A 26,923-nucleotide genomic window follows, 5' to 3' on the forward strand; every position below is an offset into this window, starting at 1 on the left:
CCCTTTACTCATACTGTGATAGCATATGCTGCTATGTATCATACAAGAGGCAGTGTTGCCTAGTGGATAGCACATAGGGTTGAGACTGAGGAGACTTAAGTTCTGTTTCCAGCAGGTGACCTGGGCAGATCTCTTGGCCTCAGTTTCCCCATCTGTAAAATGGGAATAGTGATACTGACTTTCCTTTGAGATCTACTGACTAAAACACTATATAAGAACTAGGTATTGTTGTTATTATATTGTGACATGTGTGAGTATCTGCCCACCGACATAAGTAAGTAGTTCATACTATGGCCCTAACTCCATGCCATACCCAGAATTTCATATTAATTCATGTTTTTAAAATATTACGTCTTTGGAAAACCCCCACCTTTTCAAATGCAATTATCATCAACTATCATTATTGCCAGTAACATAAAATCCCTTTTACAGATGCTTCTTTCAAAAGGAACAGTTAGAACACAAAGTAATTTCACCTGAAAAAAATGCATGATTTGTACTTAGTCAGTAACCTTCCCCATTTATCTCTAAAAGAAAAAAAACCCGTGGGGAAATTCCTATGCTCTAGTTGTACTGTGCCTTTAAGGTTTGGGGGAATGATGTCACAGTGGGCTTTGGAGGCACTTTGAGACAGGCTGTGTGAGAGGTTAGAGTCAGAGTTGTTGCAGTTTTAATACTGCTGAAACATGTGAAAGACACAAACTCTTACTACAATCCCTTTGGGACACCCGGGGGTGTTGGAGTCACTTTTCTACATCACAGAGTCAAAGAGACACATTCAAGCAGTCCTCAACAGCACATGCCGAAGAAATTGAATGAGAATTGCAAACTTGCAAGAAACTATTTGAATAGGAGTTGTCCCGCAGTTTTAAAACATGGGCAGTCTTCAGTTAGAAGATTTTGTAGCTGGTTGGATAGGAGGTAAGTAACACTGGTGGGATATTTTGGGACAGTAACAGCAGAGTTATATAAAAATAGGTGTGTGTATGTCCATTTTTAAAAAAGAAGTCTATTGATGGATGCATTTATCAAGTTGTCCGCATTCATTCATGTTTGTGTTTGTATGTGTCGTTTGCCACATTTGTGCAAAGAGGATAGTTTCAATTAAGCAGTAATAGAACATCGCACAGTTTTATCTGTCTGTTCTAAGACTACCAATATGCAATGAGATGTGGGATGTGACATTATGGTGTCATCTTTACATTACACATTCCTGAGGTAAGTGCATGACCTGCAAGGCTGAATGTCTCTAGCTGAGAAATATGTAAAATGATATTGTAACCCAACACATAAGATTATGGTTTTCTAAAGGCATTCTAGTGTTTGCCTATTGAGTTCAGATCCCTGTGCATACAGCCTCAGATTTAAACAGCTGGGAATCCTCACCAGCCAATCAGATGGCTCCATTAATCCACACCCTTTTATGAAAGGCTCAGATCTGGTTCTGAGTGGATAGTCCTGATAATCTTATAGCCTTATCAGGACTGACTGTCACTATCAGACTAGAATTATTGATCAGGCAGTTTTCTGAAAGAATTGATTCTGGCCTTCTGTAAAATAGGTGCCATCTCAATTAGAAAGTATAGGAAGAAGGTCCTGCAGATGTATCTTGCACTTCTAGAGAGCTTCTTTTATCTAGAAAGATCCCAAAGTGCACCACTACAATGCAGCTCTCACTGGGTTGGAAGACAGCTGGCAGGTGGACAACACAACAGGGTAGAGAAGGAAATTTTGGCTAAGAGCAGGTGGCTACTGTTACAAAAAGTGCTACTGTCGTGGATTTTTAATGTCCACACAGGGCACATGAGGCTTTTGTATTGGCACCACACAAGGGTGTCAGACCACTAAACAGTTCAGGTCAACGTCCTCATTTATTCAGGAAAAACTGGAATCTTTGCCAAATTACCACGAGAAAGGGTGAGGCTTGATTTCCAAAACCTGAGGAGACTGGAGTGTCTGTTGTGATGTATTTTGGCTAATTTGCCCATGTCTATTACTGCAAACGCATGCATAAAGGGGGCAGGAAAACTGGGTGAGCAAATAGCCAGTTAGGGATAAAATTTGCCAGTTGCACGTACAGTTTTCATGCACAATTGTACTAATTACTCCCATAAATCAAGTACATGAATGCATGTGATCCTGAGCTAAGCTTCTGGAGCAGTTTTTAAATGATTCTTATTCTCTGCCCCCACTTTGCTTCTCTCCTCCCACTTCTTGTTGTTCTCCCTTCGATGGGCCATAATGGAAATGTTTCTCCTGGGCATTGCAGGGCCCCGGCTGACTTCCCACAACTCAGTAACGTGGCAATATTCCAATGATCAACCGAGCTGTCAGCTAACGATGAAGCCATTTGTCAGGAGCCAGGGCTTGCAGCAGAGCTAGTCTCTAGGCAGCCTCATCAGTACAGCTGGCCTGCAGCAGGGTGCCTGATTGGCCAGCCACCATTGGCCATGCTAACTGATTGGCTGCTGGAGCGAGCAAGCCCGCTCTTACGCCAGCAGCAGCTCGCTGGCTGCTCAGTGCTCACGGCCACCACTGTGCCTGCTGCTGGGTTACCTTGTTCTTGCTACTCCTGCCTTCCACCCAGCCTGGCCTTTGTCCTGCCCCCCCTTTGGACGGCTTGCTCCCCTGCTTGCTCCAGTTCCTGACCCTCAGCTTCACCCATGGCTTTGGCTTCTGACTACTGACTCTGGCTATCCAAGTCCTAGCGTCCGGTTTGACCCATGCCTCAGGTTTCTGACTACGGCTTGATCCTCGGCTCTGGTTTCCAGCACCTGCCCTCTGGTTTGATCCATGGCTCTGCCTTCTGATTACCGACTCTGACTTGCCCCTCAGCTCCCGCATCTAGTGCTCGACTCTTGGCTCCACCTTCCAACTCCTGACTCCAGTTCTGTCCCTAATTGTTAGTTCCTGACATCTGCTCCAGCCATGAAGTCTGACGCCCGCTCTGATCACGAGGCTAGACCGCCCTTGTCCCGGTCAGCTGACACCATTGAATGACCGAGATTTTCACACGCAGCCTCCAACACACACGCACAAAACCTGGTTAAGAGAAAATAGGTTTTGAATGGGGAACAGTGCAGAGGTTGAGTATAAAAATCTGTCCTCCATGTTGCAGACGGTGCATGGGACAGCTCCACAGCCCCTCCACATATGTTATTCCAGCCCGTGGCCTGCAGTATCCTCTGTAAATCATGCACAGTGGTCTCTTCATGTCAAGTGGTCTCACCACCACCACCTCTCTGGGTTGGCTTTTGTGGATCTGGCTCAGAGATTAGCTCCATCTCGCAAAGGGAATGCCGATTCTCCCTGTGCATCTGCTCTGCAACTGACATCATTGCTTCAAGATTTACCCTCAATTTGCATGGTTCTACTGATGAGTGAATTTTCACCAACTAGGTAATGAGCAGAATGATGGCGAGTGCTCTGATTGGCCGAGGGGAGCACATATGCAACAGGGCACAGATTTCACTTTCATTGGGTAAATGTTACAAAAGTCTCTCCTTTTTTAGTTGACTCACCCAATTGTGTTTTGTCTAATGACCTTATTTTAATCCCCAGGAGCTGCAAGTGTAATTGTGGGGCATCCTCTGGACACAGTAAAGGTAAAATATTTTAAGCCGCACTTTCACTTACACAGATTGTGAGATTCATCCCTTTGCAGGGGGCCAGCAAACAACCCCCACACTAGCTTCCTGCCCATGGTTAAATTTAACCCCTGAGAAAAATACACCCACATTTAGTGATATTTCTCTGTGTTTTTCTTTCTTTGTCTCACCTCTGATTTTAACACAGACAAATTATTGAAAGACCTTTCAAAAGGAGGATATGAAAATGTGATTATCAGATAAATTCCCTGGATGGGATCAAAACTGAAAGTGAAAACTACCCGTTATATAATGTTCTGCAGACTGACAAGGTCAGCACATACTTTATCAACCCATGCAAGGGTTGAGTTTACAAAGGGCAAAAGGCAAGCTGTATTTGTCTTTGCTGAAGAGGTATTTTTTTAAGGTTTTCCTAAAGTTGGCAATACTGTAAGGACAAAGTATAAATATAGCTAGGGTGACCAGATAGCAAGGGTGAAAGATCGGGACAGAGGGTGGGGGGTAATTGGCACCTATATAAGACAAGGCCCCAAATATCAGGACTGTCCCTATAAAAACAGGACATCTGGTCACCCTAAATATAGCTATCCTGCTGCTAGGAGCTGCAGTTATTCAATAGCCATTCCTATCATCCTCTTTCCTACAAGGGAAATCAGGGTTTTTTTTCTAGATGGATTTACAGGTGTGGTGTTAGAAGATGTTTGTTAACAGGTTCTTATACTGCAGTGCAGACAAGGCAGCATAGTCTTTAACACAGATAAAGCTGGTTGAGTTGAACACACAACTATTGGGGCAGGTTAGTATTTTATTCTAGTCATTGAAGCTTTAGAAGAACATACCACTCCCTCTCCTGCTCCACTGGCAAAGTGTGTTCTACATCCCCCTCTGTGACTGGCCTACAGGGGATAGTCATCTGCTACTGCTGCTAGCTAGTGGATTTACTCCTTCAACTCAAGTGGAAGAAGCCTGTGCTTTAGGCCAGGATTCCAACCCGGCTGATGACCACCAGTGGAGGTCATTATACTTGTATCTGAGTGCAAGGCCCAGTAGCCAGTAGAAATACCATGGCTCTGCAGCGGGGATGGTCAGGCCACAAAGCTTCTGAAGCACTTTCATCAAATGTTCCATGGTGGCTATCTCCACAACTGCGTGGAGGAGTTGTGGCTGGGCAGGGGAGGGGTGTGTCAAGAATCCAAAATGAACTGCATGGATCAGGCACTCATGGAGGACCATAGTCACTGCTACAGCCCAACGAGCTGCAGAGTAGTCACTGAGGTGCACGACTGGCTGAGAGAGGATTACATACCTTGTTGGGCAAGAACAGTGGCTCTGAGAACTCTGAGGGAAGTGTAGACCAAAGTGGCCTATGCAATACCCTTTCTACAGGTTGAAGCAGATTTTCCCTCTCACACATGCTGCTATGGGAATTTGGGCCAGGTTTCCTCTTTTGCAGGGAAGCTAATGCTGATATCACTAGTACCCTGGAGCAATCACAGTGCTGTGTAATAAGAATCTAGCCCCTATGCATGGGCATGGGTGGGGAGCGGGGAAGGGAAGTGGGGTGGGTAGGAGGGCTTCTTGCATCCTCTTCCCAGCTCCTGCAAACCTGTGCAGGGACCTGTGCAACATGTGGCTACATGATGGCACATTTTGTTCTACTTTCCTGCTATTTTTCAAAGCCAGCTAAGAGATTTGGTTGCCAAACTGCAATGAAAATGGACAGGAATAGGGCTTTGAGAAGTTCAGCGAATAGTCCTTGTGCTCTTACTCCAGGATAGCTGATCTTGTGTTTATTAAGAAGTTAGAGACCATCAGACTGAGGATCATTGTTGCTTGAGGTACTTGGGTTTCTTCAGGGAAGCATGGTGCTGACTACTGAAATGTGTCACTGACTGCAGAAGCAGTGCCAGTGCATTAACAAATGACACTGGGAAGCCAATATTCAGAGCCGAGTATGTAGAGCAGGAATTGTGTATTGGCCATGTTGTCTATGAATTCCTCTGGAAATACTGTTTGCTTACATCCCAGAGAAGTGTCTTTCTTTAAGTCTGGCACTATATGGCTTTGATGTCATCCTAGTGTGTGAGTGATAGAAGTTGACGATGTATGTTGTTGGGAGTGTTTGAGTTCTGTTTGTTCAGGAACTGCCAAGTAACAAGTAGTGCATTTTTCAGTGCTTATAAAGACAACTGTCAAGCTGACACCTCTGTTACATTTGGTTCTGGATGTCGTTTGGGAATACCAAGTAGGCAGTTTTGTTACTTTTCCAAATTAGAGGGGGAAGGAATCTAACCAATATTGAACTACAAAGTGAGCATCTGAACAGTGTTTACCTATGAACATAGTGTCCAGTGGAATAAGGAATGAAGGTTTCCTCTTTCTGGGAGATGAGAAACATGGGTAAATACGTGCGTTATTTCATGTATATTAAGTTACCAGCATGGCAATTCTCAACAAACAAACCAAACACTTGGTTCAGCAGTTCCTTTCCCTTCCCCATCCCCTAAAATCCAGGCAAGTTTTTCCCTTTGTATTATGAGGTCATGTCTATAAATGGTTAGCTTCATTCACCTTTCACTCCACATCTTTCATTTTACCCTTTATACGCCAGAACCTTCTTGAGTAGTATTTACGTGCTGTTGCTGTTCTCAGCTTTTGCATGTGAGTCGAGATTCTGGGGCTTCTCCAAGACAAAAGCCAATTTCACTAATGAAACCAGAGAATAAACTAGAAAGCTGCTTCTATGCTCATGTCAGGGGAGGACTCCACATGCACCTTCAAATTCACAATTATCCCCTTTTGGTCTGTTCACTTTGTTTATTCTAACCAATGGCTTCACATCTTTCTCCATGCTGGCAGGAGCAGCTTGCATAAGCTATCTCCTTATGGTTGTCCAAAGTCAGGGTTCTAAACTAGAACCCAAAGAAAGGACCATTCTAAGGGCTTGTCTATACTTACCGCGCTGGTTCGGCGGCAGGCAATCGAACTTCTGGGTTCAATTTATCGCGTCTTGTCTGGACGCGATAAATCGAACCCAGAAGTGCTCGCCGTCGACTCCGGTAATCCTGCTCGGCGCGAGGAGTACGCGGAGTCGACGGGGGAGCCTGCCTGCCGCGTCTGGACCGCGGTAAGTTCGAACTAAGGTACGTCGACTTCAGCTACGTTATTCACGTAGCTGAAGTTGCGTACCTTAGTTCGAATTGGGGGGTTAGTGTAGACCAGGCCTAAGTCTCTGTTAAAGAGAGAGCCTTCTCTAGTCATTTGCTGGGACATTCCCTTTCACTTGTGTTATCTCTGTTAGGCCACTGGTTGCTTTTCCTTGCCTCTGCTTATTTTTAGTGACCATTACTTTTGTCTTTTTTAGGTGGCTTTCATTTCTAATAAGCCACTATATGCATCGCAGCAGTAGAACACACTTATCCAGCTTCTTCAAGGGCATGACATCAGTGTCATTTTGAACTGGAGTCCGTTTCAACTCAGAATAAGCTTTAACGGCGATGCCTGCAGTGCTTTCACGGCTCACTCCCGTGGAGAGAAGCACATTGAATGTTGTATTCACATGCCATTGCAGTTACCCAAGTCAGACTAACTGCCAGCTTTTGAGGAATGCTTTAATTAATGAATTTGTTTATTCACAGACAGTAGTTTGCTTTCTTCTCTCTTATATATCACAAGCCAGTTTCACACACTGGCCATGCAGGTATGAGTCCTCCAAGTGAAAATATGATTCTTTGCATTCATGCACCATGACGAACCTTTAGCGTGTATAAAAACACTTCTGCCTTTTAAGCATACGATGATGATGTCCCTGATCCTCAAGTCTGGCTGACCTGCCCTCAAGTGCAAGTGTTATAGTGGTGTGGGACAATGGGATCTTTACATCAGCGATGTGCTCCCGGATCTTGGGGTCGGTCAGAGCAGCCTCAGTGTAACAAGATGCTTTGCTGAATACTTTTATCCCTCCTTATTTCCAGAAGCAAATCTCATTACACTGCAGGAGGTTTCAAATTCTAGCTCTCCTGCAGATTTCCTGCACTGCAGAGTGACTGCTATTGAATGACACTGAGTTTCTGTAAGGAACAGCAAGTGGAATTTTAAGGCTCCGGGATAGGAGATACATTACTCATGTAAGCTTTTGTTTGTTTTTTCAAACCTCTTTCCAACTGAAGAACTTGCCAGGGTCACACATTCCAATTTTCTCTATGTTGTAAATAACAATTGGGCCAGATCTTTAGCTGGCATAAAATGGTGTAGCTCCACTAAAGCCAGTTATATGTAGCTGACTGTTCTTTTCTGAAATACAGTTTGGAAACTGTCCTGGTTCTGTTATTCAGAGAGATCCTACCAAACCGCCTACTGATGTGTCCATTCTAAAGATTATTGCACTGTGACTATACGTTGGGGGCAGGATATGGTGATGCACATAGCTAGAGATAGGACATGCTGTGCAGAGGGGTCAGGACAAGGGGGAAAATGTCATCGTAGATTTAAGGGATGGATGCAAACACTACAGGGTCATTTAGGCCATCCTTCTGTGCAGCCACTTACGGAGGGGGAAAAGAGGTAGTGCTCTTGATATTAGGATAAAAAACCGGGACTGAATTTCCCCTAAAATAAACCCGCAAGCTAAGAAAATTTGTCTGTTGATTGCAATGACTTTTTTCTATTAAAAACATGAAAGCAGCTTGATGGATGAGCTATATATGTGAGAGGTGAAATATCTGTTAAACAATACAGGGTTTGTCATGGTTAATGTGCTGGGTTTTATTACTGCTGTTGGTCCTTTTAGAAAACATTTAAATATCTCTTTCCAGAAACAAAAATCCTCTTGGTTTGGAGCAATGTATAAAACACCTTTTTTTCATTAGAAGTTAGATATTTCTGGGGCTTGGAATGATTGCCTTGACTCCATTTAATATTTAGACATCTAGCGTGAAATTCACCTAGCATTGTCAGGGCCACGGAAGGCACCCAATGCAGGAGAACTGCTGCAGGTCTGGGTAGCTAAAGAGCAGGTAGGTGAGGTACCCTGCACACCCTGCATAAAGTGCAGCTGGGCTTTGCTCCAGCTCCACCAGCAATGAGAGTTAGGTTGCAGATGGGGCAAGGTCATTGGATCAACGATCTAGTGGCCACAATCCCTGGTGGAGGGAGTTTAAGGTTTGTGGCACCGATTCAAACACATATGCTGATGTGGAAGCCATGGAACCAGGGCCGGCTCCAGGCACCAGCTTACCAAGCAGGTGCTTGGGGCGGCCACTTCGGAGAGGGGCGGCACATCCAGCTGTGCGGCGGCAATTCGGCGGATGGTCCCTCACTCCTGCTCGAACCATGACCTAACACATGTTGAGAGTCTGAATTCCTGAAACCAAGCACTCATTTTCTTCTCCTGCCATTTACTTGGGGTTTGGAGGAGAGGGTAAATTTTCCCACTATTCAAGGTTTCTTTCAGGCATATCAACTAACTTAACAGAGAACACAAGGTAAATGAATGAACTACCTGCTACACTCCCTGAAGTCTAATAACAAAAGGCTTAAAATCATAGTCAAGTTTCCACTGACAGATTAATAGAACATAAGGCCAGAAGGGATGATTATGGTCTCATCTGTAGTTCTGAATAACACAGACCATAGAATTTTAGTCAGTGATTCCTGCATTAAAAACTATAACTTCTGGTTGGACGTACAGTAATCTTTCAGAAAGCTATCTGATGTTGATTTAAAGACTTCAAGTAACAGAGAATCCACTGCATTCCTGGGTAGCTAATAGTCTCGTTTGCAAATGATATTATTCTGCATAACACGTACTAATGATTCTGTGCAGAGTTGGGAGGCCTTGCCTTTCCATATTTCAAACCAGTGCGACAATCATGGATTCTGGATGAAGCAAAGAGCCCCGAACTTCTAAGGTTCTGTTTGGATCTGCCACTGGCACAGTGCAAACTGGGCTACTACATGTTTATTTTTCTTTATTGTCCCATTTGTCCTAGGAGCAAAGCCATAATTTACTGTCAAATCAAAATGTGCATTGTTTGCATAGCAGAGCTTCCACTGAACTGAAAACGCATTGTTTCAATTACATTTCATCAATACATTTTGCAGACTCGTTTACAAGCTGGACAAGGATATGGAAATACACTTAATTGTATCCTTACCGTGTACAGAAATGAAAGTGTAAGTACCTTGGTTTGTCTATAACATGCCAGAATAGAAAATAAAAAAGATATTAAAAGTGATTACAAAACAGCATGCATTCAGCGCAATAGCATTCAAAGCCCTTATGTGAAGAACTGCAAGCATCTGTCCTTCTCCTCTGCCCCAGCCAACCCTGACCTATGAGAGAGACTCTTCCTCCTCAAGGAAGTGCCTAAGGATTTTGAGCCCCTTTGAGTAGGCAGGACACAGGTGTGTATGACTTTTAATTTCCTTTTTATTTCTGGAACACTGGTTTCCCCAGAATAAACCTGCTTGAGAGTGGAAGGGCAAACAACCTCTTCTGACACAGCTCCGACCTAGAGCCTAAACTTTGGAAGTGCAGAAGTGGACTGTGACTTTATGCCCAATCCTGCTCCTATTGACCTCACTCACAGAACTTCCCTGGACTTCATTGGGAGCAGACTAAGATCCTTTCTTGTTACTCTTACTGAGAAACCCAAAATTGTTCCTAAGCCGAACTCTTGTCTACATGGGGAGCTAATGCGCACCTGGGAGGCGTGAATTCTAATGCGCACCAACATGTTGCACAGTCACTGGCCCTGACATGCACTAAAAGTTCCCTAATGCATGTTTCAAACAATACTAAGTTAAATGCACAATAGGGAACTTTTAGTTTGCGCCAGTCAGTTCTACGTGGGCCAGCGAGTATGCAACACATTGGTGTGCATTCGAATTCACGCCACCCTGGTGTGCCGTACTGCACCCTGTAGACAAGCGCTAAGGTGTGTCGCCCTCTTGTTCAGATTCTGCATTGTTAGAACAGCCAGCCAGGCCTGTTGAAGGTAATTTGGGGCCAAGTTCTGTGTTGACTTAGTCCCCATGTGACAACATGGAAGTGAACTGAATGGCCTGGCTGTAAATCAGTACAGAAACTGGCTCATAAGCATGACACAGATTTAGGTCTTATGACACTTATGGTCCGATCCTGCATTCCTTACTTGGGCAGAACTCCCATTAAACATTAAGCCAAATGATTATTAGAAACAAGGTTACCTTGGGTGTTACACTGCTGTATCTTCAGTGTGCTGTCTAATCCACTTTAATGGGAGTTTTGCCTTAATGAGGATGAATAGTGTGGCAGGATATTCCCTAGGATATGGGCAAGTTTTCCACCTGTATAATTTATGATAATAAATGCATGGGGGGGAGAGGGGGCAACCTAATGAAAGGTTAATAATGCTGAACTAACAGTGTACCACCATCTGCTTTCTGTGTACAGCATAGTTAACATATCATTATTCATGACTCTCTCTTTTCTTCTGTGCGTGGTTCAGCTTCCCATGTTCACCATTTTGCAAGCTGCAGTACCTCTTCCTGGAAGTTTTACAGGCACAATTCTCTGCTGGTGTCAGTTCATTGACTCCAATGGAGTGATGCCAGGAAAGAATTTGGCCCTACATAGTTATAGTACTTTCCTATGTCTCCAGTTTTGCTGTATTAAGAATATTCCCTTATGTTGCATAATCTGTGAAAAGCACTGAAAGTAATTTCTCAGCGTCCTAAATTTGCTTCCATTTTCTAAGTGTATTGTTTCAACTACAATGTGCAACTGCTCTGCTCCAAGAAACATCTGTTATTCAGTTTTTGCATTTTTGGTCTGACATCCATCTTGGGTTTTAGCTAGCTAGCCTGACATGACATTAGTTAAAGAATTGTTGAGAACTTACTTAGGGCATTACATTTCACATCCAATTAGCTCTATGAAAGGATCAAAGAAAACATAGATTAAAAAATGACAAGAGAAGTATTCAGTGATCAATTTCCCACATCATACAAAAGCAGACTTATAATTCCTGGGGAACTGAATTGAAGTGGAGATATGCAAAGTCAAGTATAGCAGGGTGTGTCCGGAATCCCAGGGGAGCCAGCTGAGGTCACTCAATTAGGGTGAACTGCAAAGAATGGGGCAGGCAATCCCCAAAGCTGGTGGATATTCCAATACTTAGATTTACCAAACCAGCACAAAACAGCTTCTAATATACCTCACTGGTTACTCAGAAGTCAACAACACAGTTCCCTTAAAGTAACCCAGCCTCAGGCCTCCACCCAGACACCCAAGTCAAAAATGAAGATTACTGAAAATCATATTCATCATATAAAAAAAGTTCTACCAATCCCAAAGGAGCGGACACATTACCTTCCAGGTTAATGAATATTCCAGATCTTACCCAAGTACATGCTTACAGCCAATTCTTATTAACTAAACTAAAATGTATTTAGAAAGAAAAGAAGGGGAGTATAGGTTAAAAGATCAGTATACATACAGACATGAGTACAATCTTGAGCTTCAGATTCACAGCAGAGATGGTGAGCTTTGTAGATGCAAAGAGTTCTTTCATAAATCGTTCATAGGTTATAGTCCAATGTTTGTATTCAGGGCAGTCCAGTCAGCACAGGGATCTCAGTCCTTGTGGCTTAGGCTTCCCCTGCATGAAGCCTCAAGCAGATCTGAGATGACAGGATCAGGACCCAAGCCATTTTTTATTCAGTTTCAGGCCCTCTTGTGATAGCTCGGAGTCCCTCAGAGAACACTAGACACTCATTTCCTAAGTATCGCTGGTAATTATTCATACAGATCCACATAAAGCAATTGTCTGTTTTTCCACCATTCGCAGACAATTTGCTATACATTTCAAAGAGATCATGCATGCGTCTGATGAAGTGGGTATTCACCCACGAAAGCTTATCCTCCAATACATCTGCTAGTCTTTAAGGGGCCACAGGACTCTTTGTTGCTTTTTACAGATCCAGACTAACACGGACACCCCTGATACTTGACACCTATGTTTACAGTTCATTTAAATGTTAAGATGTCCTTTTAATCTCTGAATTAACAGAATACAGCATAGACAGGGACTGTTTGATTACATTGTTGACCTCTACCAATATATATGTAAACACACAAAAACACAAACATTATCTACCCATATGTTTTTAAGGGTTGAATTTGGATTATTTAGCCTGCAGGATGCTTAACCATTTCTGGTCATGTGTCACACAGGGGCTATGGAATTCTAAGGTTTACTGTGAAGTGTGACCAACTAAGAAAAATAATCAAATTGCTACATCTCCTTTAACTCTTGCTTTATTTCATGGTTAGGTTGTTGGATTCTTTAAAGGAATGTCTTTCCCATTGGCCAGCATTGCGGTCTACAGCTCGGTGACGTTTGGTGTCTTCAGCAATACTCAAAGGTTTATTAGCCAGCAGCGCTATGGAGATTCTAACCATGCCCCGGCACTCTCGGACTTGATCGTTGCCAGCATGGTAGCAGGGGTTGTCTCGGTAGGAATTGGTGGGCCTGTGGACCTGATAAAGATAAGACTACAGATGCAGACACAGACATTTTTTAAAGGTAAAAAGGCAAGGGTTGTTTTTCAGCCTTTTCTGCATACTCAGATTAATTGAATCTGTGATTCAAGGCTGGATTCTCCACCGTCTTGCATCCATTGTGCTTATTGACACTTATGCAAACACACTATCAATTAGAATTCTCCAATCCCCCAGAGCCTGATCAAAAGGCCATTGGAACCAATAAAAGACTCCCATTGACTTCAGTGGGCTCTGGATCAGGCCCTTACACCAATGGATGTGTTCTACAACCACTTTGCACCAGCATAACTGACTATGCCAGATGCAAGGCAACAGAGAATCCGGGCCATGGTCCCTAAATTAAATTGTATGCCATAAGATTCTCATAAACTGCAATGAATCCAGAAAGATTTTAATTTGCAGCAGTTGCACCAGCCAGGCCTTGAAAGAGAGGTGATCAGCCACGGATTAGATAGTGCACTAAAGTCATCCAAGACACAGGGTAACCTTTGTTTTCAGTAATACACCTCTACCCCGATATAACGCTTTCCTCGGGAGCCAAAAAATCTTACCGCGTTATATCGAACTTGCTTTGATCCACCGGAGCGCGCAGCCCCGCCTCCCCGGAGCGCTACTTTACCGTGCTATATCCGAATTCGTGTTATATCAGGTTGCGTTATATTGGGGTAGAGGTGTAGTCTGATTTTTTTGTTTTTTGTTTGTGGAGCAAGTGACAATCTTATGTAGCAGTCTTTACTCAAGCTTCAATTGCAATTTTGCCTGAATAAGCACTGATGATGGACTACAGTATTTGACTCATGATGGTAGTATCCTCCTACCATTTATCATTAAGATCCACATTGTTGAGAGTGATTATATTTTTTCCCTATAGATTTGCTCACAAGCACGCATTGTATAATGCAACTGAGACTGCAAGATGGAGTCTAGTTTATGGGCATTTTCATCCTTTGTTCCATAGGCAAAAACTGCCTTTGATGTCCATAGGAGTTCTAGGGACAGAAAGCAAGAGAATATTCAAACCCTTTGTGTTCATATAACTCCCATTAATGTTAAGAAGAGCAACTATGCTTATCAAGTGGGTTAAAAAAACTCTCCATTTTCAAGCACATTATTTAGAATCTAGGCTACAGGAAAACAGAACACTCAGGGTAAAATAATTCTCTAATTCAGTTCTGTCACTAGGTCAGTGCTGTAGGCTAGGTCAATACAAAGTATCTCCAGAGCATGCCACCCACTTAGTTATTTAGTTCACATTTAGTGCAGTTCAAGGTGGGATTTTTGGAAGTGCTCCTTGTTGGCCTAAGTCTGCTCCCGTTGAAGTCACTGATAAATTGACGTCAATAGGAGTAGAGTTGGCCCAAAGCTGAGCACTCATAAAGATGACACACACAGTCTGCAAAGGAGACAAATATATGAAATGGGGAGGCATTGCATCTGACTGTTAAAAATAAAGTCCTAGTGAATTATCTCCACAGAAACCCCTTTTTCATTAAAAGTTTGGACAGGAACTAACTGCATTTTAAACAAACTTAGTTTGTCCTTTGTCCATTTTTACCACTCCACCTCTCTCAGGAAAGCTTACTCCTGCCTGGGACTGTTGGAAAGCAGCTTTCCTGGAGACAAACTAGATGCATGGTTTAGGGTTTGACATCTCAGTTCAATGCTAGGGGCCTGAATTTCCTGTCTGTTGGACCCAATGGGTGTTACACCCACCCTGCAGTGGAAGGACTGCGCCTCAGAACATCTCGCATCTGCAGCAAATGATGCTATTGTCCTGCCACTGAGCATTTTAAAACCAGTACAACACACTTCCAGTCAAATCAGTCAGGAGCTGTTTTCTTAAGTCAGATTCCTGCAGCAGTTAAGTACAATCCCTCACAAACACCAACAAAGATCTACGAGAAACAAGGAGGGTGAGGGAGTATCTTTGATTAGACCGACTTCTGTTAGTAGGAGATATAACCGATATTACCTCACCCACCTTGTCTCGCTAATATCCTGGGACCAACTCCGCTACAACAAGATTTTTGCAGTCCCTCGGTTTTACATACTTTTTTTTTTTTAAAGTGGGTATGGCTGTGATCCAGTGGAATATTTTTAACCACTGCTGAATTTAATGATGCTCCACTTTTCTGTGCATGTCAGAGAACTTCTCTTATAGAAGTCCAATGGGGAATCAAAACCAAATGAACTCATATTTGCTGAATCCTGCCGCTTGCCAAGAATATCAGTGACACAATTTTTCCTGTGTCAGGGAGGTGGCGAGACTAAATTTGCTTGCTGCCTTAAGGGACTGATCAACCTAGACTCTTTTTTCTTCAGATTGTAGTTGTGAGTAATTCTAGCACTATTCCCACTCCTTTGGGTTCACCCTTTTTTATTTCAAGGCAGGACATTCTTTGAAACCTTGGACCTATTTGATCCCTCTGCCCATAGACTATTTACTCAGTCCCATGGCATTCTACAAAATATAACATTACACAAAGTTTTCACAAGCAAAACCTTGTGCCAATCGATCATCATGAACATAAAATATTGATGCTGAGCTTATCTGTAAACAGACTTCTCTATCTGGGGGGGGGGAAAGCAAATTCTCCCACTTGCCCATCAGTGGAGTACAGCCACATGGCACATTTTTGCCTGCCATCCCTCCCCAATATGGAACAAAGTCCCAGTCCCTCCCCTCAGCTCTTTATATATAGAAACTTTTTTGGTTCTCAAAACCAAAAGCGGTGATAATGATGTGTCTGGTCCTGAAAAGCTGCCATGTGCAACCTGCCACAGGCCTAAGCATTTCTGGTTATACATGATTCATAAATATGATTCCCACCTCTTTTCATTCCTTCCAACAGTCAGAAGCTTTCCATCACTGCAGGCAGTTGCAAGATTTTTTTAGGTTAATAGGGAATGTCCTGACGATGTTTTTTATGAGAAATAAAATCATTATAGAAATACACTGCTTAAGGGCCTGATCTGAAGTCCATTGGAGGCTTTCCATTGACTTCAATACTGCAAAAATTTTGAATTATTTAACTTTTCCTACTTCCCATAATTAATTGTTCTATACCAGGATAATACAATTGCTACTGTTGGTGTTCCATTCTCACCGTAGGAATTGTAATAGCGCTATTAATTCGGCCTTTGGTCCTTAGGAATCATAGTGCCAATGACTGTGCAAGTCCCATTGTGTGGGTGTTGTTTGACTCTCTCATTGTATTATTTTTACATTACTGTTCTGAAAAAGCTATATTCCAAACCCTTATGCATCACAGAGAGGGAAGGCATGCTTTAAGAATGGTGAGACCATATGTCTAATCCAGTTAATACCTTCGAGCACAGAGGTGCTGAGATCTGTCATTGCTGCGAAATTACAAAGATATCAGAAATGATGAAACAACAGATAACTGGGTATTAAAGCCATGACAACTTGACTCATTTCTAAAAATCTTGGACCAGATTCTGTCTGTTTCCAGGATGGTTCAGTTGGCATGTGAGGCATTGCAAATACATGATTGCTGGCTGAGATTTGGGAAGGCAAATACAAAGGACACTGGATTATTTTCTTGAATTGTTTCTATTTATGCTGGGGAGAGCAGGCAAAACTGTGATAGAAACTTGGGGAGCTTAATTATAAGGATTGTCAACACACAGAGAGAAGCAGTGACTAGGTCTCTTTGAAGACTTACTTCCATATTTAGAGGGTAGCTGGTGTTGGAAGGGGAGCAGAATTGTGGTTTTTATTAGATCATAGTTTTGAGCGTGTTCCAGCAGTGTATAGAGCAGGCACCCAGGAGCAAAACATTTGCTGTACTGTGTGTCCCCAGATAAAGGAGCTAAGTGTTTCCTAACAAGATACATGTTTCACTGGGGCTAAAGAGGTTTAAAAGATGCTCCTGGTTAGGGAAGAGTCAACTGTTTCTCATAAAAGTGAGCATGGTCTGAACACCCAAAGAAGAGCCCTACACCTTGACCCCAAATTGTGTGAGTGACGGAGGAGGACGAGGGAGAGCAGAGGAGGAGAGAAATACATAAAAAACACAGAAACAGTTTGTTCCTTTTTTTTTCTTTTCTTTTCTTGTTTTTCCCAGTGCAAGTAAATAAAGGTTTCAAAGTCCACGACTAAGGGCTGTGGGGAGGGGTATGAGAGTTCTGGATGGATGAGTCAGGACAAATAAATAAGTACTCCATCCTTGTAGTGGTGTTTAAAAAAACAAAACAAAAAACAGTGGTGTTTTTCTGTAACTACCCCCGCTATAGCAAATCGCAGAGGAATGGGCCAGAGAGGAGGCTGTGACTGAGGAGTAGAGAAAATGCCGTGCCCTTTAACCTGGGAATAACTAGGGCAAGATATCACGTAGGTACTTTGCATCCGACACAAGTGTTATATATAAAAGGAAACCTATTGCTATGGCCAGGAGGTTGCTGTGTTAGGGAGGTGGTGTTTTATCAGCAGGGTGGGCAAACCTCAAAGATACAGGGTTCAGCTACTGTAAGTCCTGCAACTTTTTGAGCCCCAAAAATACGCTGTATGGGTCAGAGACTGTTTTGTTCTATATTTGTACAGCATATGGCACAATGGGGTCCTGCTCCATGACTGGGGCGCCTCGGCATTACCAAAATACAAATGATAAAAACAAAATGGAGAAAAGAGCAAGGTGCTGTTGAAAACTGAATATTCTTTTCATGAGTCCAGCAGTGACTCTGGCTATCCGTGGTACTTAAAATATTTACAGTCTAACTATTAATTAATATAATTCACGACCATGGCTTTGATGTTAATCGTATTATGTGTTGCTATGAATGACAGTATAATGGCAAATGCCCATGGTAACCTAGGTGATATTATCTATATTGTTGAGGCATGGAAAACTTAGAAACACAGCCTGATGTTTTTCCTGGTAAGGTCAACAATGTGGAAATTTTGGGTTTCAGGCCCACGGTTGTTTTAGAGATTAGGTTAGTCATCTCTCAAAGATATGGTGGAACTGTATAGTATTGGGATATGTTTGCTGAGGCAAGCAGCTGAGGCAAATGACCAATGGGCTATCTTAGTGAACTAGGTGTTCTAAAGGGCAAGTTTGAATTTACCTCAGGAATCTGATTTCAGGCTTCAGGTTCTCGTATGAAGGTAACTGTTGGTCAAAATGGCTTTATGCCTTTGAGTATATGGAATCGCTGAAACATTGTTTTAATTCTAAGACCAGAACTCTCTTTAAGCAGCTTCCTGAAGTTAAATTTGGTTAGCACTGAATTCAGACTCTGAAAGTCCAAGTGTCAGCCAAAAGGAGCCCTCCTTCCTCTGGATCTGGAACAATTGCACCTAGACTCTTGAGCCAGCTCCCCTGCTGGTGTAAATCAGTATAGCTTCATTGCATTACTTTCTGGGTGTCACAGGGTGATTTTGACAAGCAAGAAGCAGTTCAGAGAAGAGCTACTTAAATAAGTAGGGAATTGTATACCCTATAACTGTCAACACTGGGCACTTGAGACCATTCCTAATCTTCATGAGATGAAATTCAGAAGGGGAAAAGTTGAGCTGGTATCAGGCAAAGCATCCTGACAAGAAGATGCAGTAGGTGGTGGAATTGTATCCCATACAATGGTGGCATGAGACTTAAATCACTTTTTCTGGAACATAGTGCTGCCATCATTTCAATCACTTCAACAGACGGTTAAAGGCCATTCATTTGGGACATTTAATACTAGCCTGGACAAAATACTAATAGAAAACATGCTTTATGGCATATTGCTGACAAGCAGGAGGTGGGCTGGGTGAGACCACAGGTCTTTTCTGTCTTGTATTCCTGTGATTGTCTATTTTTTAACTCAAGGCAGGTGTTCAGCTGTATCACTTCAGTCAGCTGCCTGCTTGAGTCAGCACTAACACACGATGCTCTTTAGAAGGTGGGCTTCTTCTGTGTAGTTCCCCAGTGTGGCTGAGTTAATCAGCAGTAAATGGCACTCTAAAAATTGTAATTGATTTTCTAGAACCTTCGGCTCTTATAGGAACAGCACCCAAAATATTGGCTTTTAATTCACTCTGTTGTGATCTCTCTCTCTCTCTCTCTCTCTCTTTTTCAACTTGTTGAATTTTGCTCCAGACCAGAGGCCACTGGTAATGGGCTGAGAGATAGACCACGACTGACCTACTGTATAAAATGCAAAGAAAAAGGTCCCAAATAGACATGTGAAGAATAGGCAATAGTTTTGCCTTCTTGCTGAGCCTATAGGAATACTTGAAAAAAAGCCCACAGCCAGCAATGTATTGTCTCCTGACTCTAATTACGTGGACACAACTTTTCTTTGCAAACATTCAGGTTCAGATGTACTAGAAGCTAATCTCTCATAGTGAATGTCCAAAGTCTGATCTCTCTGATACAAGTGTATATCTGGAGTATCTACAATAACACCAGTGACTCTGTTGCTCAATTACACCAGTGTATCAGAGATCAGAATTTGGCCTAATATATTTATTGTAATGAAGAGCTATTTGGAATCATCATTAATGCTGACAGCTGAGACAGAAAATAAAAGTGTAGTTTGAGCTCCTGGAAAGCTGTCGTGTCTGACAATGATTTTGATTGTAAGTAGTGAGTTCTGAACTCAAAGGCCAAATATTAGTGTCCTACTAAAATTCTTATCATTAGCCGCTAGTACTCCTTTAATATAAGTTTTTCAGTCTCTCTCTTTGATATGTGTATATATATATTTCATTAGGATGTGTGACAGAGAGAGAGAGAGAGAGAGAGAGTATATCTGTATCTATACAGTAGAACTTCAGAATTATGAAACCAGAGTTATAAACTGACTAGTCAAGCACACACTTCATTTGGAACCAGAAGTACGCAAACAGGCAGCAGCAGAGACCAAAAAAATAAAAATAAAAAGCACAGTACAGTACTGTGTTAAATGTAAACTACTAAAAAAAATAAGGGGAAAAAAAAAAGATTTGACAAAGTAAGTAAACTGTTTCTGTGCTTGCTTCATTTAAATTAAGATGGTTAAAAGCAGCATTTTTCTTCTGCATTGTAAAGTTTCAAAGCCGTAGTAAGTCAACGTTCCATTGTAAACTTTTGAAAAAGCACCAATAACATTTTGTTCAGAGTTAGGAACAACCTCCCTTCCCGAGGTGTTCGTAACTCTGAGGTGCTACTGAATCTCACTGAAATACATATACATACCAAAGAGATACTGTGAAGACCTTAGCGGGAATGATAAACATTCTAATAAAATACCAATATTTGACATATATGTACCTGATAGATGACAGATGCATATATAACTTTATATCACTGCCTATAGAATTGATTTCTAGTGTTTATCCACAAAAGGTTTGCACATAAGAGAGATCTGGTATTCTGACAATCTCTGTTCATTATACACAAGTGGAATGAATGGTGACATTAAAAATATATTTGAAAAATAGTTGCCCAGGTAGCGGTAGCAATAAACTTCAAAGTGAATACATTTTCTACCAGGTGGAAATGACACCCAAGGCAGGACATCCACAGGCAGGCACAAGTTAGCCTTGGCCAGCATCATAATGAGCCCATTTCTTTGGGTAGAGATTCAATGAGATTTATATTGCTGATCTCCAATACAGAACAGATTTCTGATTTGGGGGAAAAAATACTTAATAAAAAACACACACACAAATGAGGGCAAAGCACTCTGCATCTTAGGATTTCCTGGCTTTTGTGAGCTTCTTTAATAACTATCCTGTTGTTAAAATATTAAGGGGGCTTTTGGTATTTAATTAGCAATACTATATAAACTACAAGAAGTTTACATATTTGCTTTAGTTTAAAAAATGGGTAACATTTTCAAAAGTGCCAAAGTCACTTTGGTGTCAAAATTGCCTATGTCTCATAGCCAGATTTAGGTGCCTAAAGATGTCAGTAGGTGCCAAGTGGGGTTGAAGTCAATGGTACCTAGGTACCGAACATGCTTAGGCATTTTAAAAAATCCTACTAGATGCCTGTCTGCATCTTTAGGTGTCTAAATACATTTGAAATCTGGCCCTGAATACCTAAGTCTCTTTTGAATACAGGACTTAGGTTCCTAAGTCACTTAAGCACTTTTGAAAATTATACCCACTGGTTGTTTTCACATTTCAACTTAATAAAGAGGAAAAGACTTCAAGGGATTAATTTTAAAAGGCGCAACTACATAAGGGAAGTTAAACAAACTAAAATGTGAGAATGCCCAAAGTATGTATAGTTAAAATGATTTGTATCTGTTTTTGCAGCAAACATAAACTTAAAGCACAGGGCAATTGGGTTTCCCGCATACAGAGGCCCAATTCACTGTGTTAGTTCAATCCTTCGGCAGGAGGGCTTAGCTGGAATGTACCGAGGTGCCGGAGCAATGCTTCTGAGGGATGTTCCTGGGTATTGCCTATACTTCATCCCTTATACAGTTCTCTGTGGCTGGATTACTCCCGAGGGATGCATATCTCCTAGTCCCTCTTCTGTGTGGATGGCAGGAGGTATAGCAGGTATGGTCATTTTTGTTTCACAAGGTTGGGAAACAAATGAATATGAAGCTTAGTCTAAACTTCGGACACTTTATAGCAGTCATATTAGTTGGATCCTAGCCGTACCCAAAACCAGTGAAAAGCAGAACAGCCAAAGCACTAATTTTATTGGCCCGGTAAGATTTCTTTATTGTGTTTAGTCTTTGTGCATGAGGCACAATATATGTACCTATACAATGGATAATCTTCTGCAACAATCAATCTGAATCATAAAATGTCCGTGTTTTAAGGCCCCATTTTCCTCTCATTTACATGGCTGTAAATCAGGCCTAGTGTTGTTGAAGTCAGTGGAATTACCCTTTAATGTTTTACTTTTGATGCAGTGACTTATGAACTAAGGATGAAATCGTGGCCCCTTTCTAGTCAACTGGAATATTGCCTTTGACTTCAATGGGGCCAGGATTTCACAAGATTTCTGTGTACAGCGGGACTGCTCATGGGAGCAAAGTTAAGCACCTGTATAACTACTTGCAAGACTGGGGCCTCAGGTTTTTATTTTCTTCTCACTAAGGGCCTGATCCAAAGCCCAGTGAAATAACTGGAAAGACTCCCAGGGATGCCAGTGGGCTTTGCATCAGCCCTAAGCCTGTGTAATTAGTATCAGCGTCAGTGGACCGCAGTTCACTCTTGCCTTTCAGCTTTCTGAATGGCCCATAAGCCTGGAAGGCACTATGTTACCCTGTATGTACCTCGTAAGGATAAACATGCATCCACCACAGGAGAAGCCGCAAAACCAAGAGAGTCATCGTTAATCTTGTCTCCGTGCTGGAGGCTGAAGCCTGCTTTCTCTGTTTATACTGGCCCTTACCACTTTTATTTATGCATTTAGATCTACAAAATTGCCCTTAAACTAGCTAATGATTTATTTACAATTCCTAAATCTCTGGATCCCAAATGAAGACAGTTACTTATTAGCCTGGGTAATGATTACAACACACCGGCTCTGTTTCACTTGCAGACAAACAGAGCACTGGTTGATTTGAACAAATTCTCTAGTATGTCAGGACATTGGCACAGCTCTAGGCACGTTCCTTCCGTCCATCTCCCCCATACAACCCAATCACACAGTCACTGTCTGGCATGAAAGACCACAGGTTTCATTATAATACCGAATCAATATGCATGAGACTTTCTTAAACCATTAAATCTCTCAGCATGGAAACATCACATTCCAGAAGCAAAAAGGGAGCAAATAGAGGACTAGGTTTTCTATACGTGAGCAAGATCCTGAGTAACTGGAAGACCTCAGTCATAAGCGACGTAAGCCCCATTGACCTTTGCAACCAGGAAAAACATCCCATCCGATTGCGGAGTAATCAACAGGATTCAGATTCAGTCCATCCCCATGTGATTAAAACAGTACCTCATCCACACACACCTTCTTAACCCAATGCCCTCTTTTTCAATATACCCCCAGGATTCCAGTTATTTTTAAATTGCTTCTGTTAGCAACATACTGGAAATTGTAGTTTTGTAGCTTGTGGAGCCTGGGAAGTTTGGGGGTTGAGGGAAGGGGGGGGAAGAGCCTTTCTTCACAAACTTGAATTAAGTGATACTTTCTCAAGTCTTAGTCCTGGGCACTGCAGAAGTATCTACACACACAGGGGTACTTCTGATCTGCCTGTAATTGGTTACCTACCTTGTTCCTTACCTGTGTTACACTGACAACCAGTTCCTCAAACAGTTTGTCCGGAAATGTGGTACATTACCCCCAGAAATGCCATGTTGATGCCAGAAATGCTACTTTACACTATCATTCCAGTGTATTCATCCTTTCTGGAAGTGCCACCAACTGGATGCACTAGGTGAGTGGTGAATTAGTGGGGGTAGCAGGCTGGGGTTAAGGAAGGGTGTGTATAGGCATGCAGTAGCAGTGAGTATATTATTACCCGTGTATCTCCAATCATAATCACCGCAGCACAGTTGTACCACATCAGTATACGGAAGGAATTATCTTTTCCTTATTTCTAGGAGCAATTTCCTGGGGGACTGCTACGCCGATGGATGTTGTGAAAAGTCGACTTCAAGCTGATGGGGTTTATTTAAACAAATACAAAGGAGTCGTTGATTGTATCTCCCAGAGCTACCATAGTGAGGGCTTAAAAGTAAGTGGTATTGCGAGGAAAAAAAATGCTACTAGGCATTAATTTGTAGTGAAAAATGTAATGGCTGTTATTATCCAAACTGAGGGTAGACAATAAATAATTAAAACCAGTACAATTAATTATAAGTCATAATATTGATGACAATAATATGTCCTAAAGAACCAAAGATTTTAAATGCTATAAGGTCAGGTTCTGCTACCCATTTTGAGAAGCACCGTTGAAATAAAAAAGTTTAATTGAGACTAGAGTGCTGTTCATCATGAGGTTAAATGCTGGCTCCATTAAAGTCAATGGGGACATTACCATTGACTTCACTAGGACCAGGATTCATTATGTATTTAGTTATTCTTGGATGAGATTTGATAGGTCTGTTTCTCTGATGCCCTTTAGCACCTACAGTCATTTCACACAAGGACAAAGTGGGTGTAAAAAGCTGTTAAATTGGAAGGGCAGAGAATGAAGCCCAATGGGTTTATTGTATTATACACCGACAATGCCTGAACATTGCGTCGTTGTCTCTGACACTTGAATGCCAGGTGCATCTTAAGCCTTCACCAAAACACTATATAGCTCATAGCTAAAGAGTGCTAATTCCAAGTTCTGAGAGGAAAAATAACCAATTATAAAAAGAAAAATAACTGGCAAATTTGCAATTGTGACCTGTTAAATATTTGGCATCTTTTTTGCAACGTGCCAGTAGGTCAGATCAACAGCCACAGAAGCTCATAGTCTGATCCTTTTCCCAGATGAGGGCTGTTTCCATCTTTTATTCTCACTCATATGACACAGGGGAGTATGGGGCATGGACAAATATACAGCAAGTAACCATATAAAACAATGATTGGATATTCACAGGAATGAGGGCTGCAGGAGATCAGCATTTTGTCTTTCTGATCTTACCCCAACTACCTCCAATGGCCAAATTTCAATGTACAGAGTCTGCAGCCAGTCATGGTTGTGCTGCTGGGAAAGGGAATCTGCAGGTCCGCCAGAGAGCTGAATACAAGGACAGTTTCATAAGGAAAACCTATTTTCGTCAGTTTCCTATTGGGTGAAACCAAAGTAATGGAGCATTGCTGGGAGATGTTGAACCCTGATTTGGATGTTTATATTCGGCAGGGCCAACGAGAGGGGGGGGGAAATTACTGGGGCCCGGCAGTCCGGAAGGGGGCCCGGGGCCCGGCTTCCACCCGCCCCCCTCCCCGTCAGCCCTGTTTAGCCGGTCCGCCCTTGCTGGGGGGCCCGAAAAATTTTTTGCACCAGGGCCCGAACCCATTCTCAGCAGCCCTGGTATTAGGAGAGAGAGAAACAGGGTTGTTAAAGCCCTAAGTAACCTCAGAGTGTACAAAAAAGAATTGTGGCCCCTTTTCCCACTCAGTATTGTGTGTGTTCATTCTGAATAGAAGAAGATCAAGTCCTAAGGCCTTTCTCTGTACATCTCAGTTGATGTTTACCTTTGTCCTTGAATGTGACTTTTAAGAAATGCGGACAAAGAGTTACACCTTTGTCATAAAAATTCCATCATCTCTAAAAAACAAAACACACAACTCTCCCGTCCCATATTACAAACTCCACCATGTTTAGATGCTCTATCGTACATTTCAGTGGCATAATGGACTGGGGCGTAGGTGGTCTGGCCTAATGGTTACAGCTGGGCTCAGGTCTGCCCACCATGGGCGGTAGCTGCCAGGCAGGAGCTGGAGGAATCGCAAGAGCCAGGTTCTGTAAACTAGAGTCAGGCTGGGATTGAAGACCGGAGATCAGAAGCAGTCCCAGGCTAGAATTGAGAGGCAGGAGTCAGGGTCAGGCTGAAATCGAAGACCAGAAATTAGGAGATCAAGCAAAGTCTGGTGTGGCAGCGGGACAAAGTCTATGTGCTTGCCCAGACAACTTCCTGGGGCAACCCCTGAAGTTAAACAGGGCGCTTGGCCACTCAGAGGGCCACAGGGTACCGTCACTGTGGGTCTCTTGGGCAGTACATCCTGCAGTGCCTACTCTACATACTGCTCTCTGGGTGTATTATTGCTTGGCCTCCTGGTGGCACTGTAGGACTATCAGTGGTTCTGAGCTTTGTAAAGCTGTGTTCTATTCCCTGGGTTCTACCTTATTATTTGATTAGCAAATTTCTGAATTTCAAAGAAAATGCTAGATAGCTATTTTAAATTATAGACTTCCTAGTACTGGACTACAATCAGGCAAAAATCCTTTTTCCCTTTGTAAGGACTGAAGGATTTTTTTAATGCATTTATTTTGTAGCCAGTATCAGGCGGAGTGCCCTAGTGGTCTGTTCTGAGGCCAGTTTTGTTCAGCATCTTCATTAATGATCTGGATGATGGGATGGTTTGCACCCTCAGCAAGTTTGCAGATGACACTAAGCTGGGGGAAGAGGTAGACACGCTGGAGGGTAGGGATAAGGTCCAGAGTGACCTAGACAAATTGGAGGATTGGGCTAAAAGAAATCTGGCTCAACAAGGACAAGTGCAGAGTCCTGCACTTAGGATGGAAGAATCCCATGCACTGTTACAGGCTGGGGACCGACTGCTAAGTGGCAGTTCTGCAGAAAAGGACCTGGAGATTATAGTGGACGAGAAGCTGGATATGAGTCAACAGTGTGCCCTTGTTGCCAAGGAGGCTAACGGCATATTGGGCTGCATAATAGGAGCATTGCCAGCAGATCGAGGGAAGTGATTATTTCCCTCTATTTGGCACTGGTGAGGCCACATCTGGAGTATTGCGTCCAGTTTTGGGCCCCCCACTACAGAAAGGATGTGGACAAATTGGAGAGAGTCCAGTGGAGGGCAATGAAAATGATTAGGGGGCTGGAGCACATGACTTATGAGGAGAGGCTGAGGGAACTGGGCTTATTTAGTCTGCAGAAGAGAAAAGTGAGGGGAGATTTGATAGCAGCCTTCAACTACTTGAAGGAGGGGTCCAAAGAGGATGGAGTTTGTCTGCTCTCAGTTGTGCCAGATAACAGAACAAGGAGCAATGGTCTCATATTGAAGTGGGGAAGGTCTAGGTTGGCTATTAGGAAAAACTATTTCACTAGGAGGGTGGTGAAGCACTGGAATGGATTACCTAGGGAGGTGTGGAAGCTCCATCCTTAAAGGTTTTTAAGGCCCAGCTT

The 26,923-nt window shown here is 42.6% G+C and overlaps 1 protein-coding gene across 5 annotated transcripts in view; it reads left to right on the forward strand.

Annotated features, from left to right (window-relative positions):
- The first annotated feature begins 657 nt into the window (after positions 1-657).
- The window catches only part of SLC25A48 (solute carrier family 25 member 48), a 48,557-nt gene continuing 22,291 nt past the window's right edge, over positions 658-26,923 (forward strand). For 4 of the 5 annotated variants that reach the window (XR_003370176.1, XM_026659513.1, XM_026659514.1 and 1 more), the window contains exons 1-6: positions 658-921; positions 3,562-3,605; positions 9,711-9,782; positions 12,925-13,177; positions 21,404-21,652; positions 23,663-23,796. Coding sequence is in view for 3 of the 5 variants with exons in the window: in XM_026659513.1 (XP_026515298.1) it covers positions 876-921; positions 3,562-3,605; positions 9,711-9,782; positions 12,925-13,177; positions 21,404-21,652; positions 23,663-23,796 (798 nt within the window). In the remaining 2 variants the exon portion in view is untranslated. Of the gene's footprint in view, positions 922-3,561; positions 3,606-7,582; positions 7,736-9,710; positions 9,783-12,924; positions 13,178-21,403; positions 21,653-23,662; positions 23,797-26,923 lie in introns of all 5 variants that reach the window. The other variant, XR_003370177.1, reaches the window with a different exon arrangement.

This window comes from Terrapene carolina, unplaced genomic scaffold, assembly GCF_002925995.2.
Source record: "Terrapene carolina triunguis isolate 2854851 unplaced genomic scaffold, T_m_triunguis-2.0 Scaffold629, whole genome shotgun sequence".
In the NCBI taxonomy this organism is placed as follows: Eukaryota; Metazoa; Chordata; order Testudines; family Emydidae; genus Terrapene; species Terrapene triunguis.